Source organism: Conger conger, chromosome 8, assembly GCF_963514075.1.
Source record: "Conger conger chromosome 8, fConCon1.1, whole genome shotgun sequence".
Lineage (NCBI taxonomy): Eukaryota > Metazoa > Chordata > Actinopteri > Anguilliformes > Congridae > Conger > Conger conger.
In genome coordinates, this window is record NC_083767.1 from 46,990,376 (window position 1) to 47,008,137 (window position 17,762).

A 17,762-nucleotide genomic window follows, 5' to 3' on the forward strand; every position below is an offset into this window, starting at 1 on the left:
TGAAATGAGCTCGCTGTTTAAAACATGCGCGATCCCTCAGTAAATGTTTATAAATGTTCGCCGTGTAAGTAATGGCCGAGGGAATCAGAAAGGGTAGTTAAAATAAAAGGGCCTTCTTTTCCCTCCTCGGGATTCAGGAAGCCCTGCTTAAGTTACACTGACGGCCGGCGGACAATAACGGGGATTGTGTGCGAATGCGTGGCTGAAAAGGTTGACTGGTGGAGTTGGCTCGCGCAGGGAAAGTGCGATTTGGGGCCGGAGGGATAGAGAGCGTCTGGCCCCGGGGTCTGGCTGTGGGGCCCGCTGGTAAAATGATATAAACTCATACGGAGGGGTCTGAAAGGAGGCCGGCTGAATTTGTGTCCATGGTAATGGGTCTGGGACGGGAGGAAGTCGCGGTGGCCAGGGGCCATGAGGAGGTCCGCTTGTTCTCCGGGAGTCAGGTTCGATGCGTCCTGCATGCTGATTGGGGCCTTGTTCCAGTCCGGTGCTCTGATTGTGCGGCGGATGGAAACCGTATATCACCGCTGGATCGGGGCAGAATGGTGATTGTGTGTAGGTTTTAGGTCCCCAGCAGGTGACTGTGGATTAATATGGCAGAAACACTGCCTGGCTTTGTGGGAAACTCACGAGGTGATCATGTTTCCGTTTTATACGCATTTGTGCGTTTGGCCCTCATCCACAGAGGAGGAAATGGAGGAAATGAATCATGGTGTTCGTTTTCATTCTCTAATCAGGCAGGTTTAATTCTGACCTTAATGACACATGCACTTTTATTCACACATGTGTATGCGCGCACACGCATGCGCACACACATACGCACACAGACACACGTGTGCACACTCACACACACATGTACGCAGGCACATACCCACATATACACACACATGCACACACACACAAACACACACATACATGTACGTGTGCACGCATACACACAAACACATGCAAGTACACACACACAATTTCCAACACAATTTGTGCGTTCAGCTTTTTTCTACATACTACAAATACCTCTGCAATTATCGGTGGAGTGGATAAGCTGTCATGGTGCAGAGTTAAGACCCACTTTAAGGATACATAATTAGAGTGGAAGGTGTTAGCCAGCACACTCTCTTACATGGCTTCTGCCCCTCTTCTGTTGATACAGGCCTACCCCTCTGATACTGCCTCATCAGCCCACAATAGACTGGCTGCCTGATAGTCTGCCAAACCTAAGGACAGCGTGTTGACTTTAGGACTTTCCCAAGTACAAGTTTTCTGTGTTTGAAACTGTCACTCCTGATTCACAAGCCCACTATAATTTTGGTTACCGTCTTTGAAACCTTGACTTCTTGTGATTTGTCATTTTGGAAAGGGACTGAAAATGTTTTCTCTGTATCTCGGGCAAATTCTCAGCCAGACTATTCCAAAGGGTGACGCAGAGTGCTTCTATTTCAGAAAGACCTAATTCTCTTCTTGCAGAATTATGTTCTATTTACCTTTTTGTTATATTGTTGCAAGGAAACAGCTGGGCTTCAGTTAACTTCACGGTAAATCGGCAGTAAATTATGTTCGGGGGAGAATGGACGATTGTTCTCGACACAGGGCCACAGAACTGCTGGCTGTTCATGTTTTTATGCAAACAAGTATTGCAGGAAAAACAGTATTTATTCTGTCATGGGTTTTAAGCCATGCATTCCCTTGTGTATATACTGCATACAGATTCCAGAACCTTCTCAAGCTTTGATGTTGCTCTAACCACTTCGGCATCTTTTCTTTAAGTGATCTTGATTGCCTGCTGGCTGTTGTGCTAGTAGTCTAGCTGCTGTGTAGCCGGCCTACATCTGATCTGCTATGGGGGTTGAAGTGTCGCTGGCGTCTCTCTCTCTGGAGATTCGCCTGCGTCAGTCCTGTCCCACTGTAGATGTTTGTGTTCACTCTCACCTTGCTCAGAAAGCAGAGAGACCTCACACAGACAGCCCTGTGAACAGACGCACGTGCACACACACATGCCCGCACACACATGTTCCTACTCGCTCATTCTCCCAGGCACACATACTGCTCATACAGACTCATAAATGCATGTTCACATGCAGACACCTCCTCCCCCCAGGCCATACACACTCATTTTGGTGGGCCTCTCGCTCCTTTGTGTTCTGCCGGGGCTCATGAGAGCACTTATTCTGAGATATCCATGAGACCCGGGCCACTTTTAGAAAACACAACTGGAGATGTGTGTTTACTTTAAACAAACCCCACAAGGGTGCACTCAAACAAGCAGTGGAGATTAACCAGTGCCTTATGTACTGTTTATAATACAGTTCATGCAACAATGTGGGAGAGAGACTGCATCCTTAATGCCTCTGCTCTTTTGAATCATTTCAGTCAAATACATGGGATCCTGACAATGTACAGAATGTTGGCATGTTCAGTCTGGTTTAAGGACAGGTGCTCAAATGTCCCAGGGTAATGTAGTTAGACATACAGCTGTGAAAGGAGAACAATATGGCCTTAATGTTCAAGTAATGTGAGAAACAGGGAAAATAGAAATTCCCTGGAACAAAATCAATGTTTGTGTGTGCGTGCGTGTGTGCACGCGCACGTGCGTGTGTGTGTGCGTGTACGTGTGTAAATCCCAGCTGTCCTAGTGTGTTAAGCCTTCTTCCGTCAGCAGCCAGTAAATTCTCATGGTTACAGTATGTCATGATTTTGGTGGCAGAGCCAACAGCTGGATTGTAATGTATATGGATATCTGCAGATCCACAATGCTGTCATTCATGTGTTATGTCCAAGGCAAATTACACATTGTGCCATTGTTTAAAGTGCATGATTTTCCCATGGAGATTATACACTGCTGGATTCTGAGGAGCAGCAGAGTCCAATATAGGATTTGACCTGGCAGATCCCCTGTCAGTTGTAGCCATATGTCTTGTCATACTGCTGTGTTTCATACAGTTCTGTCGTTCTTGGGGACAGCATTCCCACACTTTCCTGGGAATTTGATGTTCGGTATAGGGGTCTCTCTGGCATTGGATACATGCTGATTTGACATTGTGGATGGATCATTTACCACAGCCACATTGTTCTCCCAGGCTCTCCCTATTGGTAAAACGTTGGGTGCTTGGCATGTTCCCCACAGCTATCTGAGTAAATTCAATATAATCACAATACCAATACCAATACCAATAGAAAACATACCACTTCCAGCTGTGGAACCTGTGTATGTCTACACTATGAAGGAAACTGAATCTGTGGTTCAACATTAAGTCTGTGCACCATCAGTGGAAAGGGTAAATGTACTGGTGTTTCTATGTGACCTTTAAACCCTATACTGTACACTGATGACCATGATTGTTTCTTGTGAGCATGATGTTTCTGTGTGAAACCTCTACACGCTTATCATAGTGTATCATCTTCACTACGATAAGCAAATATTTGTCAAATGCATTTTAGTTGGCAGGTGCTTTTATCCAAAGCAATAAGTGCATCCCAAATGTCTCTGGTTTATAAGTGCAAAACCTGCTGCCAGTGAGGCAGGGCCAACTAACCCAGATTCATTCTTAGAGCAAAACTGAAATGTGCATAACTAATTTCATTACTCTAAAATATGGCTAAAATTGTCTCGTCTGTCAGTGCTGCACCTGGAAGTTTATGTCCCTTTTCTCCAACCCTGAATTAAAAATCCTACAAAATTAACGAGAAACCAAAGACCTGACAGACTCAGCTTTGTGAATAGAGTGAAACACAGCACCATCCCTGCAAATACACAATTAAACAGGAAACAGAAACAGGAAGTTGGCTGCTACGATTAGCTGCTTGTTGAGGTGCTCCATGTTAGCAGGGTATAATTGGTCTGAATGCATTAACCTAAGCCTGAAATGACCAACCGTGGTATCAAGTTTTGAACACCAGGTTGTTCAATGGTACCCGAGTAGTGCTTGACTGTGGAGCTCCTGAGTGTTACGCCGGGGGGAACAGAGGAACCAAAAGCAGACAGGGGTGAAGGAAAAAAAATGGCAGATTTAATTGGAACAGCAGGGGCAGACAGAGCGGAGTCAAAAAAACAGGCCAGGGTCAAAAATCAGGGGCAGAGGTACATATATCCAACAAGCAAAGAAGAGTCCAGGGAAGCAGGCAGGGGTCAAAACTGGAAATACTGAAAAACAAGGGCAAGGACCCGGGAACAAGGAGGCTACAACCAGGGAAAGGAATACAGGGCTCGGGACTCAAAAGACAGGACTAGACGAACTAGCAGCGTGCAACTGAAAAGGACAGGTATAAATACACAGGGGAATGAGACAAACTAGGCGGGGCATGGGAGTGAGGGCGGTCTAACAAATAAACATCAGGTGAGACGCATGAAAGGGTAATAGGACAATAACGAGGGGGAAACGAAAACGCGGACTGGATTCACAAAGACACACATGTAATACAAACGGCTCCAGACTAGAGAGTAGACAATTGCAGAGAATCAGGAGATGCAGAGATAAGGAGAGACAGGTGCAAATACTTCGCTGAAACTAAGCAAGTAATCAGTGATAGAATAGGAAGGCGGAGTTACAGAACAGAATTGAAACTGGAGATGCGTTAGTAAGTTAGTTAAGTGATTTAAATTACAAATACCCAAAACTAGTGAATGTTAGTTTGTTAAATTGACAAACATATTAGTGTGTTAGTATAATTAGTACTGTACAAATTCTATGTTAGTTGGGATTAGTATATTAGTGCTATGTACAAACATGAAATGGAGAGAAAGCAGGGAGTAAGGAAAGATTGGAAGGAAGGTTTAAACCCCGGAACTGCCGTAAACACCTGAATAGTGGGGCACGCAGACTGGGCTAGTAAACATTCAGACTCAGACATCACAGGGGAAGACGAGTGCAAACTAATGACTATAAACAGAACACAAGACATAAAATATGAAAAATAATAATGAAAAAAAAGAATAATGAAAATAAACAATGAACTAACACAGGACAGAACACAGGAACATAACACTGAGGAGATGAAGCCATTTTTGAGCTAGTGTCAGTAATAACTGTACTAAGGTAGTAAGGTAGTTCTCCCTCTTTTGTTTCCAGGAAGTGTAATCTCAAAACTATGAGGTGACTGCAAAATGAAATGGTCAAAATTTCATAAGCCCTTGTTGAACAGAGCTATATTTATAGTTGCAGTTTTCCTCATTTTAAAATCTGAAGTCTTATAATTGCACCTTCTGGACTGAAAGCCATTTGAATGTGTTTATTATCTACTCACCCAGCAAGAGAGGACCTCTTTTAGCAAATGGTGTTCAGGTGTTGAAGATACAACTAAGTATAAACACAGCACCATTAGAAAGTAACATCTCAGCCCAACTGTCATTTATTTTGCTTAATTCCACCCACACTTAGCTGGGTATTTCAACAGAAACGTTGGGGGAGTGTTATAATGGCTGCTTGTTTGAAGTGAAAAAGAAAAAGGTGCACTTTGTTGGTGGGGTGCAGACCAATTAGTTTTAAGTAATGACTGTTGTTATCAGTGACTATGGGCTGATGGCTAATTAAGTGAAAAGGCTGCTGGAGTATTTCCTCTGTTCAGCTCTTAGCTTAATCATTTCGGTGTTGGTCCCGGAGAGCAAGAGCGTTATGGGTAAACTGCCGAGGGGTGAAACATGACACAGTACTGAGATGAATGGAATCACTGCTGGACCCAAGATTGGATGGAGAAAATAACATGCACACACCTACACTCAGTCACCACAAAGAAAACTTCTCATTGTTTCCAACAATGAATTGCTTAAACATGAAAGTGTTTGCATGGGACCAGGTGTTCCATGCCGAGGTGAGAGAGAGAAATAGAGACAGAATAGAGACCACTAAGTGGATGTTTCTGTGATAATGTCTCATTGACGTCTCTTTGCGAGGAGGCTGAAACAAAGTGGTTGCTGATTCTCTATTTCCTACATGGTGCAGTTTAATTAGAGCTCAACAGGCATGGTGAAATCGATTAAGTTAGAACTGAGATGGACCATAGTCACAGATTTACCCCAGATTTGTCTCTTTCAGCGTGAGGCTCCAGAAGAAGTGTATTGTATTATCAGGATTGTGATTGTACTGTTAATGAGGGGTAACATTGGTTCAGGCAGTAAGAGCAGTAAGCCTGACCATTGGGACAAATGTAAACAGGCCTTACAGCATACAGGCACAGTCTGTATTTTACTGTCAAAAAATTGATACTATGTAGAAAACTTTTCCACACTAAGGAGAAAAAAAATTCCACACTGTATGATAAAACATTCTCAATAATAGCTACCATTCATGCATGTACTGCTACATGCACATCCAAGCTGTGCTGTATAGACTCAGGGCCAAAAACACACAAAAACACAAAAGCAGTGAAAGAAAGGCCACACACTATTATGAAGGGATACATAATTAGAGAGGAAAGTGTTAGCCAGCACTCTCTCCTACATGACCTCATCGACGGACAATAGGCTGGCTGCCCAAATTTGAGGAGAAGTTCTATTGGTGCAAACAGGCGAGAGTCTCGTCAGGATGTTCACAAGTGTGCCGCTTTGATCAGCAGGCCGCACGGAGCCGCCACCAAATTCTGGGACGAAACGGAGCCTTGCCACTGCTTAGTAATCTCCTTATTCTCCACTTCAGATGTGCCTGTGCCCTTTGCCTTCATTACTGCTCGCCTCTTTCTGCTTTTGTCTGTCTGTTCTTCCACTGCTCTTTCTTTCTTTCTGGTGGTGGTGTTTCTGGGAACAGCTGGCCGAACACCCACAAACTTCTTCTGCCTCTCAAAAGATGAATTACAGCTCATTGGTGTTCATTAGAGCACCAAGCTCCTCACCTCAAAATGATTGCAATATTTCAGCATAGATGTACCAGCATCGGTCATTACAATAGTAATAGTTATCATCAAAGCTAAATTGAGTCAAAATCACACACCAGGTCTTCCAGCTTAACTCATCAACTATGAGTCAGTACATTGCAAGAAAGGGAACAGAGCAAGTCAGGTAAAAAGAAAGAGGACTTGGTGGAGTATGAGTTTCCAGCTGAATAACCAAAATGCCAACACAGAGACAGTGACTCAGAGACTCTTCTGGCCTGTCATTTTTAATGTCATCTTTAGTTATTTCCAGTATGCCTGGGCTCCAGAAAAGGAAAGCTATATCCTTAAAGATGTATGGTCTCACTGTACACCACATAATTACTATGGTATATTATGAAAGCCTTTTCCAGCAGAATGTGTGACTCTATTTAGAAAGACCAGAGTAGGCTAATCCATAGATTATCTTATCCCGGTCAACAATGGTCTTGTCCTGTGGTGAAGGAGGTTGACAACATTGCACAAATGTCACGGCAACATTGTGAGCTCATTTCATGTCTACTGGATGAGTCATCCCTGCCCACAGCATGGCCCAGAATCAAAACCCTAAAAAACGAACAGATTCTGTATGTAAATTAGACATTTTCATCTGACAGTTATTGTTCATAATAACCTGTAACTGGGGCTTTATGAGCTCTGCATAAATTAATAATCTACAGAGCAGATTTTAGTTTTATTATTGCTGTCTATTGTGGCGTCTTATTTCAAATTGAACAGAAGGAATTTCAGTGTGTGTTTTCTGTCACTTGTTTTGGAGATGGTAACACTCATGCCCATGTTTTCGTTGTTTCTATTCAAATCTGGTACTGTATGCATTAAGGCTTGTAAATGAAATGTCTCCTCCCCATTAATTAGGATACAATTAAGTCAATTAAGTCCTCTTAAAATTGATTGTTCAGCTTTCCAAGTAATTTGTAGTTTGATAATGTAACATAATGATTGGCGTTATAGTGAACCGTGTCTGATGGACGTTTCCACAGACAGCTTTACATATGTGGCCATTTCCAGCCCAGCGTGAGGGTAATGAGGTGAAATGGCTGATCTGAATACAGCAGGTGGTAGGGCTCCGCTTCTCCTGTGCGTGTGACCGTACATCTCCATATCCGCCGCCTGTCTCTGGAGAATGCGGATGGCGGATGGCGTTTTGTTTCCATTTTGGTTCCGGGTGCCTCATATTTGTCCATTGAGAACAAGCTCACATTGACAAGAGGCTTCCCATTCATCACATTGTCATTATCACCCTTATTTATTAAACATAATGGGGGAAATGAGAGGGGGTTGGCTTTGTTGAGTTGTATGAATGAAGATACCAGACGTCTGTCAGTGTGTCACACTACAGAGACAAAGGATAATGCATCGTTCTTTGCTGTTCTTCAATTTCAGATCCGATTCATACTAGTAAAAATGTATGACTTGTAAATCAGTATTTTAGTAAGTAAATTATTTAAAGTAAGTAATATTGAGATGGATTTTAATAGTGAATTGAAAATAATAGTGAGACAAATAGTATGATTATTATTCTGTAGTATTAATGCGTACAGGTAGATAATTACTGCAGTGGTGGATTTACTCAGAACTAAACTGAAATAAAGTCTGGATGAAGACTTCTTCCTGACTTCTTCCATAAAAAGTAATCTTGTACTTTTCATCTTGGACTGTCACATTGTGTTTGTATCTATCTTGCTGCTGTAGTTGTTTACTGTATCTATTATATCATGCCTGCTTCTAGTTTGTATATGCCATACTTACTGACTTGGCCTATATTTACCATGTGAACTAGACTTGATGTTCATGGCTGGAGACAACTGATACCGTATCTTAATTGTACCTTATCTGACCTGTTCTCTAGTTGTTTGAATGACCAGTATTGTACATCACTTTGGATGAAAGCATTTGCTAAATAAATGTAATATAATGTAATGTAAAAAACATAAAAAATAAAGGCTTCCTGACAGTACATATGCTACTTTTCTTGTCAGGGTGAATCCTCCAAAAACACTGGCTTAGTTCACAAATATTCAGCGTAACTTAATATAAGCCCTAGTTTTCCGGGAGAAAACCTCCATAAAACTGCTTTTTTGGAGGTTTCTGGCAGAGCTCATTGTTGAGTGAGCTTGTATTGTTCAGTGCCTCAGCTGTGGCACAAAAGGAGACTAATTCCCCCACCTGCTTTTGTTCTTTATGTTTCAGCTGAAGTGGTGCACGGATACTTCAGAACCCAGCGCAAATTCACAGAGGACATTGACTGGTCCTACGCTGGTAAGCATGGCTCAGCTGATCCCAGATCAGTCTGTAGGAAAGCACACCCAGCCACCTGCTATCTTTTGTGCTTACGGTAGATTCACTTTCTTTCACAAGCTCTGTGAGGCCCCTTCAGGGCCAACAGGTGAGGTCTGAGTCTGTTTGATCATGCTTAGTTTTGTTTATTGAGCTCTGTTTATTGAGGTAACAGTTGAGTGTTTGGCATAGTAAATAGCCTGCCACCTGTATTTATTTATTAATACGCAATGCTGCCTTTATTGTTACTGTCAATCATAATTTATTACAGATGTGATTGTGAAATCCCACATAAAATGCACCAGGGATCAAGCAGGGAAAAATCACTACACTCAATTACACAGGCAGCATTTAACAATATAGATAAGGAGATCATTTCAAATGGTCTATAAATTTGAAAATGACTTTGAGGTTTTATATATTTAACACAAGCCTTTTGGTGAACATGTCAGTCTAACAAAACCAGCCAAGTGGATGGCGGTTGATGCATGCCTAGTACATCCAACCAAACCATGCCCTTCAGATGTACATACTTCATATAGTGCTTTCCATGATCTCAAAGCACTTATCAGTGAAGGGGGGAAACCACTTCAGCCACCATCAATCAGCTCCTGCCTGGGTTATGCATTACACGTCCCCTGAAGTGGAAAGGGAGGGATTTATCCGGCCTGTTAAAATGTTTTTAAAAGGAACCATTATACATATTTTCTTTAGCTGCTCTGTGTTTTTAAGGGTTAGATTTTATCAAAAAATATATTAAATATACATTTATTTCACATTAGCTCTAACCAACTTCCTGCTACATGTTTTTATAAACAATTTGTAGAAGGTCAAATTCAGAGATGTCAAATAAAGCCAGGAATTCAAATGTCAGCTTTCAAACTGAGTTAACTGTGAGCTCAAGTGGAATAATGCCAGCCAGCAGTGTGACCTCAGGCCAAGATTTGGGTAAAACTGCTCCACACAGCTATTGCTGTGTCCAGCATGTGGGCTAGTGGTCTCTGTTTCGGAAATATAGCATTGTCTCAGTGGTCTGAATGAGCGCTAGCAGAGCTAAGCTTATTGAATCTGTAACCATAGTCTGTGGTCCTGTCAGTGCATGCACTGCTGAGCATGGAAGATTAGGAATATTCTTTATTCCTTTACAAAACGAGCTGTTGCGGCATCAAAAAAAGTAATTTAGACTTTACTAGTCTTGGTCTGAGGGGTTTTGTGTGTAAAACCGACTGTTGTGGAAATGTGATGTTTTCTCAAGCATAACTAGATTTTCATGTTTTGTACTGTGACCTTTTCAAGAAATGGTATCTGTGATGTAACCGTGCTTTTCACAGTGTTTGTGGGATAGGAGCTTTGTTTGACTGTGTGGGAAAAGACAGGAAGAAGAGCGAGTGTTTATCAGAAACCAAAGGAAAGACTTTTTCCTTTGTCTCGTCTCTAAATTATTATTTTCCAAGAGTATGTAAAATAGATTATAGTGAGTACCCATAAATTTCTTTTGAAACTGGAGAGCCAAGGAGACCAGGAATGAATAGCCTATTTGAAAATATAATTCAGAACATTAATGCATTTTCCAATCTCCTAGATCCTCGAAATTCCTTTCAATTTATTCCATCTCATTCTGGAATTTGCATTTTAATGTGAGGCAGATTTTTTCCTTTCAAATCCATTTTGTCACCATTAATTATAAGAGTTTGAAGCAGACCTGGGTCAAATACTGTACAGACCTTAGCTATGATAACTCTTTTCTAACATGCACCCATGAAATGGAGTGTTCAAGGGCCTCATGCTGTGTGTTTCCTACATTAAACAACCTTCTGTCAAATAATTATTTTAAAAGATCTAAGCTCACTGTTTTCTCCATCTCTGCTCTTTCTTCATCCTCTTTTGAATAAACTTGCTTTCAACTCCAGCTTTTTATAGGAAATAGCTGATCATCTGAGATGCTGGACAGGAAATGAACTAATGGTGTCTGCCACATATTACACTGTGCAAATACAAGGAGAAGAAGCAGCATTGTTCATTTATTTGCTTATTTGCAATCAAGGAAGCCAAATGAGAAAATATGATACTTTTCCCCTGACTGGATTTGCCAGTGTTTGCTTATATTTGCCAGTTCATTTCATTTCATGGAATCTCCCGTGGGGGAAAGAGGGTGGGAGAGGAATAATGACTCCTATTATTACTATTACTCTCTCTCCCTCTCTCTCTCTTTCTCTCTCCATTTTACTGTACCCTTCTCCTTCATGCTTCCAACGTCACTGAAGTTCAGATGCTAATGCGACTTGAAGACTTGGGCCATGTCCAGACAGACAGGCAGCAGAGGGGCAACAGGAAACAGGCAAATTGGGTGTTAATTTGCCCAGTGAAATAATACCACTGTAATTAACTCTCTTTAATGTTGACTTATGGGGCTTGCTTTTTAAATAACATATTATTGATATTGTGTAGACATATAGAATACTGTTGTCATATACAGGGGAAATATTTGGCTGCACTTGACACATGAGAGCCTCCCTGTTGAACACAGTGTGGTAGCTGGAGAGTGATGTCTATATCTGTAATGGCAGAGGATTGGTTTGGATCCAGGAGTTTTGTGGAGGGTACATTGTGTAAGTCCGCGTGGGAGCGTGTTTCTGCAGTGTAAACTCACTCTTCTGGTGGACGGGTAACTGTCACATGTGGAGAGGGCTTGTTTGTCATACTCTGAGTGATTTGTGTGTCAATACAAGCACTGGAGCATGAATAAGTGAATTTACATGTGAAAAGAGATCACTTTGGTGTGAGAGAGAGAGAGAGAGAGAGAGAGAGAGAGAGAGAGAGAGCGCTCCCAGCTTTGTAAAAAAAATGCATCCTTCCATTTCAACAGGTGTTATGAAGCTCCAAAGTAATTATCAATGAAAACCACACACACACACACACACACACACACACACACACACTCAAACATACACACACCAGAGATGGGGACTTGAGTCGTACATACACAGACTACAGACTCGACTCGGACTCGTCCAAAAATGACTTGAGACTCGACTCGGGACTCGTCAATAAGAACGAATGGCATCGTGAAAATGATGAAGTGAATAATGTCACTGCCAATGATTATTTTTCAATTATTAATATGAAAGTCATTCCTTAGCTAAAACACACCCAACGTCGTTTTACGCGCCGCACAGTGCGCCTTTCAGTAGCAACCATAGCAACACCCAAGCTGTATTTATTGCAGCATAACTGGCTAAGATTACAGTTCCGCAAATTGTGGCCTTTGAGTTTAAATGATTCAGGCTCATCGAGCGAGACAAAATGATTGCAACTAGCAAAATGTGGAGAATTAAAATGAAAGATGCGGGAGCAACCACGTCAAATTTCAGCAGACATTTGAAAACGCATACGGGAAGGCAAGTCAGTTTACCAGCACTGGAGCTGATCACACCGCTGTTCACTTTTGCATTAATGTAATGCAGCTAAATTGTTGTGTTGGCCAAATCACGCGTTTCAGTTTGATGTTTGTGTCACCGTTAATCAGCATAACAAAAGCGAATATTTTCTTATTTTGTTGACTGCCAAGTTTTCACGATGTTGGCTTGCATTTCAAATGGTTGATCTTGAAAAACTATGCAAGCTAGAGAACCACGAGCGTAAGGTACAGTAAAGTTAAAGCAAACTTCTTCAGGTTGGCTTGAAAAGCCCCGTAAATTTTCTTTGTCAACGTAGTTCACACAAGCAGCTGCGTTTTCAGTAAAACGGCCATGTTATGGGATTTTGATCTGGAGCCTGATCAAGGGTTGCACTATTTTAAAAATAGTAAGTTTCAATATGGTCTTTAAGATCGATATGCAAGCAGGACAGCGAGTGATTTCGAGTGTCTTGTTAGGTGACGTTATGTTCTAGTTGCGTGGGCACTGTTTGGTATTCCAGTGTCATACAAAATGAAGTATTTTCGAGATTGTTTGTAATTGACGTTAACATTAAAAGCTGCCGTAGAACCCGAGTTTGGCATGTACTGTAGTTGCATGCGGTTTTGAAATGATTAATAATTTTACTATGCAACAATGCAATGACACTCATTCGGATTCGAGGTTTTCCTATAGCATAATGTAGATGTAGTCCCAAAATCATAGCTCCCGATTTCTTGCATAAACAATATCTAGCCTCATTTGTTTTGGGTTTTTTTTGTTTGTTTTTTAAATGATTAAAGTAAATTCTTAACAGTTACCTTTAATTTAAAAGTATTTTCATTAACCAATACTGCAACGTGACGCAAAGTTACACTTTGTAACTTCGTTTACAAACAAAGTTATAATTATTATTATTGTGTCGCAGATGCAGATTAAGCCTAGTACTAGACAAAATTTAATTGGAGATTATCCACACAAAACTGCATTTAGTCCAGGATTAATCTTAATCAGTGTCCATGTAACAGGCTCATATTTTGTTATTGACCGTCATCTTATATTACAGCCCATGGTAATGCTTACATTATGTCACATGAGTCACACAGAGTTCTTAAAAAATAGAATGGTTCTTTATTTTATCTTGTTTATTGATATATCAATTACCTACCACATCAGACCTGAGGTTTTCTCCAGCCATCTTGAGAAAGGCTTTTCCAAAACGTTGGCTCAGGGATGGTAGTTTGTTGATATATGAATAAATGAATGAAATAACCACTATGTTTTTGTGTGCCCCTGATTATACTGCTTCTTCAGTTGTCACACACTTGATGTCATATACAAAATATGTCTCTACATGTCTGGTTTCTATATCTTCAATTAGCATAGGAATCGTGATGAATTTCTATAGCCATACTGTTGTTTAGGCTGCACCATTCTGGTGACTTGAGACTTGACCCAGACTGTAGCTCAGAGACTTGAGACTTGACTTGAACTCTTGCTCAAAGACTTGAGACTTGACTTGGACTCTCGGTCAGAGACTCCAGACTTGACTCGGACTTGCATTTGCATTGCATTACAAACACACATACACTCAGTGATCACTTTATTAGGTTGACTTGTACACCAGCTTGTTAAGGCAAATATTTAATCGGCCAATCAAAGCAAAGCGGCAACTTAATGGATAAAAGCATGCAGATGTTCAGCTGTGTTTCGGATCAAATGTCAGAATGGGGGTGATCTAAGTGACTTTGACAGTGGAATGATTGTTGGTGCCAGACAGGGTGATTTGAGTATCTCAGAAACTGCTGATCTCCTGGGATGTTCTGCGGGCAAAAATATGTTGTTAATGAGAGAGGTCAGAGGAGAAGGGCCTGACTGGTCGGAGCTGACAGGAAGGTGAGAGTAGCGCAAATAACCACACATTACAACAGGGGTATGCAGAAGAGCATCACTGAACACACAACATGTCAAACCTGTGGATAGGCTACAGCAGCAGAAGACCAATATGTCTTAAAAACGAATTATAATAAATACATAATAAAGTGCTCGCTGAGTGTATATGCAGCCTTGCTTGAATGCATTTGTGTGTGCTTGTATGCGTATATACTCTGGTTTCTTGGTGTATGTCTGTACTGTATCCCTGTCTGTATCTGTGCTGGTGTGTTACTGTGTATAAGGTTCTCTCTCTCCCGCCTTGTCTGCCATGTTGTCTCGTCTCCGGCCCTGTGATCCCCTATTCTGGCCTGCCCCTCGCCACCCTCCATCTGCCATGTCTGCAGCTCACCCAGCAAGCGCTGTCTGATCCATCCTCTCTGCCATGTCTGCAGCTCAGCCCAAACCTCACCCAGCAAGCGCTGTCTGAACCGTCCTGCCATGTCTGCGTCCCATCCTCTCTTCTCTCTGTTGGGGAATGTGAGCAGAAGCTCAGATGACTACACAACGCCTTGTTATGAAAGCTGAATAATTAACAGATCTATTTAATCATAACAAGATCAGTGTGTACACATGCGAGAATCTTGAGCATTTCCAATGGCTGAATTTCTTTTTGGATCTAGGTCTTCTCACCCTTTATGAGGTTTATTGTATCGGGAATTTTAGGATAGTAAAACCATCATGCCAATTATTGGGGTGGACTGCTCCGGCACTCCCTCTTGGTTTACGAGGAGTTCCGGCAGTCTGCATTCCTTCCTGTGTTTGACGGCGTGGCAGTGATGTAACATTGCAGCTGTGGGCCAGCATTGTGTTTGATGTGTGGTTACCGGACTGAACCTGTGAACGGTGGTTGAAATGGACGTGCACTGACACATCGGTGGCATCGGTGACAGAAGCGGTCTGGATGTGGGAGGACAGGCTGGAAGAGGGAGTGATGTGCTCTTTATACTCAGTCCTGGGCATTTGTTAGGTGTAATCCTATCACACATAAAGACTACAATAGCCAGACCCCACGCTTTATATGCCTTTTATCTGGCTCCAGTTTGTTCAGTAAGGAAAAACAGCCCCTGAAGGGAAGAGCTCACCGAAGGCCCATTTGTTTGCCCTTTAACAATGGCTTATAAAGAGTGGATGGACTTCTCTTCATCTTTGAATGAGTGTGGAGTAATTTCATCTAAAAAAATAGTTTACTTTGAAGGCCTCAGAGGATTGCATACAAATAAAACAGAGGCATATCACCAGCTCTAGGTATCAAAGGAAGACTAATAAACATGACATAACCTTCATTTATTTGACTAAGTTTATTAGCATATTTAACTTGTGAAATTTTTAGTCCAAAAAATATTTCAAATTATCTCTGTCTTGTCGGGCAAGAACTGTGTAATTGCCGTGAGTTGGAGAATTGTAATGATTTCTTACTCTGGGGACATTAACATTGTTACCATGATATTGAATCAAGACACAAGGTCCTGTGGATGTGTTTTTTGGCAGCGGAGGGAATGTTAGTACTTGTTTTTCTTGCTTTTGTGAATGACCTATAATAGACTCTAAAAGGGTAGTAATTTCAGTTTGTCTTGTTGAATGTAAAACTGTGATTGGCAGGTATTTAAACAGTGGGGATGTTTGTGAACAGTAGGGGAATGTTTAAACGTTGTTTCACTCATTTTTTTGCATGCTGTCAGAAAAACAGCATGGCATAACAATCTCAAAATACGCACACATGCATGCGCAGACACACAGGTAAATTTGAACTACAATTTTCACATGTGAGAACAAAACATGTGACTTGAAAATAGCATATATTACCTTTTACAAGTGGGATTATTTTTGTAGTTCAAATGTGTACTCTTCACATGTGGTTTTTGGATATATTTGTTTTTTTTTTTTTTTTTTTTTTTTTTTAAACATGATTTTTCCATAAGAGCGTTGCCACATCACTATGCTGATACATGTGGCCAGCCTAAGCCAGCTATCCAATGGGACAGTGATTCCTGAGTGCTCCTACTCCAGATAATGTGCACAGACAGAGGGAGAGGGAATTACTGCTGGCCCTCATGTAACCTGCTTCTACCTTCAACACCCCCTGCTTAGGCCTGGGAGACAGTGGGAGGAGGGGGCTCGGTTCAGTTAATCAGTGTTGTGATCCTTTGTATAGTCTGTAAGTCCGATTAAGAGAAAAACTGTGTCTCTGTACATACGCATGGTAGCCATTACCTTTGTGCAATGTACACAGTTTACTAAATGTATGGCATGTCCTACTTGGCAATCATTCAGTATATTCAAACAATCACATCTATAAATCACTAGACACTAGACATGCAGCGTGCTGTGTTCATTGTAAATGTGTTTAAGTGCAGTATATACACACCATAGTGGATACTGATTTAAATGTGGGATTCTGCAGGAGGAACAATCACGGCACTAGCACAGAAAACTCATGCTTAGTCGATGGAAATGGGGAATGCTGTCCCATGCATGATTTCGGAATATACAATAAATGTTCAACTGGACTTGTATATATATGGTGTCTGAGAAGGCCATGGCATATGGAAGCTCCTTGAATCATGGGCTGACTACTCAGCCTCTGTGGCTAAAAACATTCAATGGTGAAAAATATAATTTATCATGGCCAAGTTTCACAGTCATCCAGTGAACAAAGGAAAAGCTACAATTTCATTAGCCAATATTGTTTTTATTAGGCAGTATTTATGAGCAACACTAATGAGAAATTCTCAATAAATGTTTACTCCTGGTGGATTGACCTGGCAAAGCAGTAGCTTCTCCACCCTAAAGTGTTTCCAGTCTCCTTACTATAGCAGACTGATAGGAAATGACCTGCAGTTATTTGCTATAACATGACATCTCCTGGGTGATATCCAGCTAAAGCGCTAGTCTTGGTGCAGTGACACGCCTCTGTTTTTGTATGTAAACCTGACTGCACCAGTGCAGACAGTGGCTGTGAATCACACTGCTTGCTACCTTATTGGCTGAAGCATTGCTCAGGAGGAGGGGTTTCAGTCAGCACATTATCCACAACCTCATGAGCGAGTTGTCTGACTGCCTTTCATATGTGTGTGAAATGTAGTTTTCTGCTGCAATGGCGGAATGGCTTGCTGTACACCACTCAGAGGATGGAGCCATGTCAAAGCAAGTGGTCTGTTATTTATGGAAATACTTCTGGAGGTGGTTGGTTTTCACCAGCCAGCCAGGTTCACAAAAAAAATGATGTCACAACTTGAAACAATAACATCACATAATGTCAATAATCCTTAAAGAAACTTCCTAAACAAAAAAAAACAG

At 41.4% G+C, this 17,762-nt stretch overlaps 1 protein-coding gene across 4 annotated transcripts in view; it reads left to right on the forward strand.

Moving 5' to 3' along the window:
* The window catches only part of ptprz1a (protein tyrosine phosphatase receptor type Z1a), a 63,468-nt gene that overhangs the window by 11,930 nt on the left and 33,776 nt on the right, over positions 1-17,762 (forward strand). For all 4 annotated transcript variants that reach the window (XM_061251533.1, XM_061251534.1, XM_061251535.1 and 1 more), the window contains exon 2: positions 9,049-9,117. In XM_061251533.1, the coding sequence (XP_061107517.1) occupies positions 9,049-9,117 (69 nt within the window). The remainder of the gene's footprint in view (positions 1-9,048; positions 9,118-17,762) is intronic.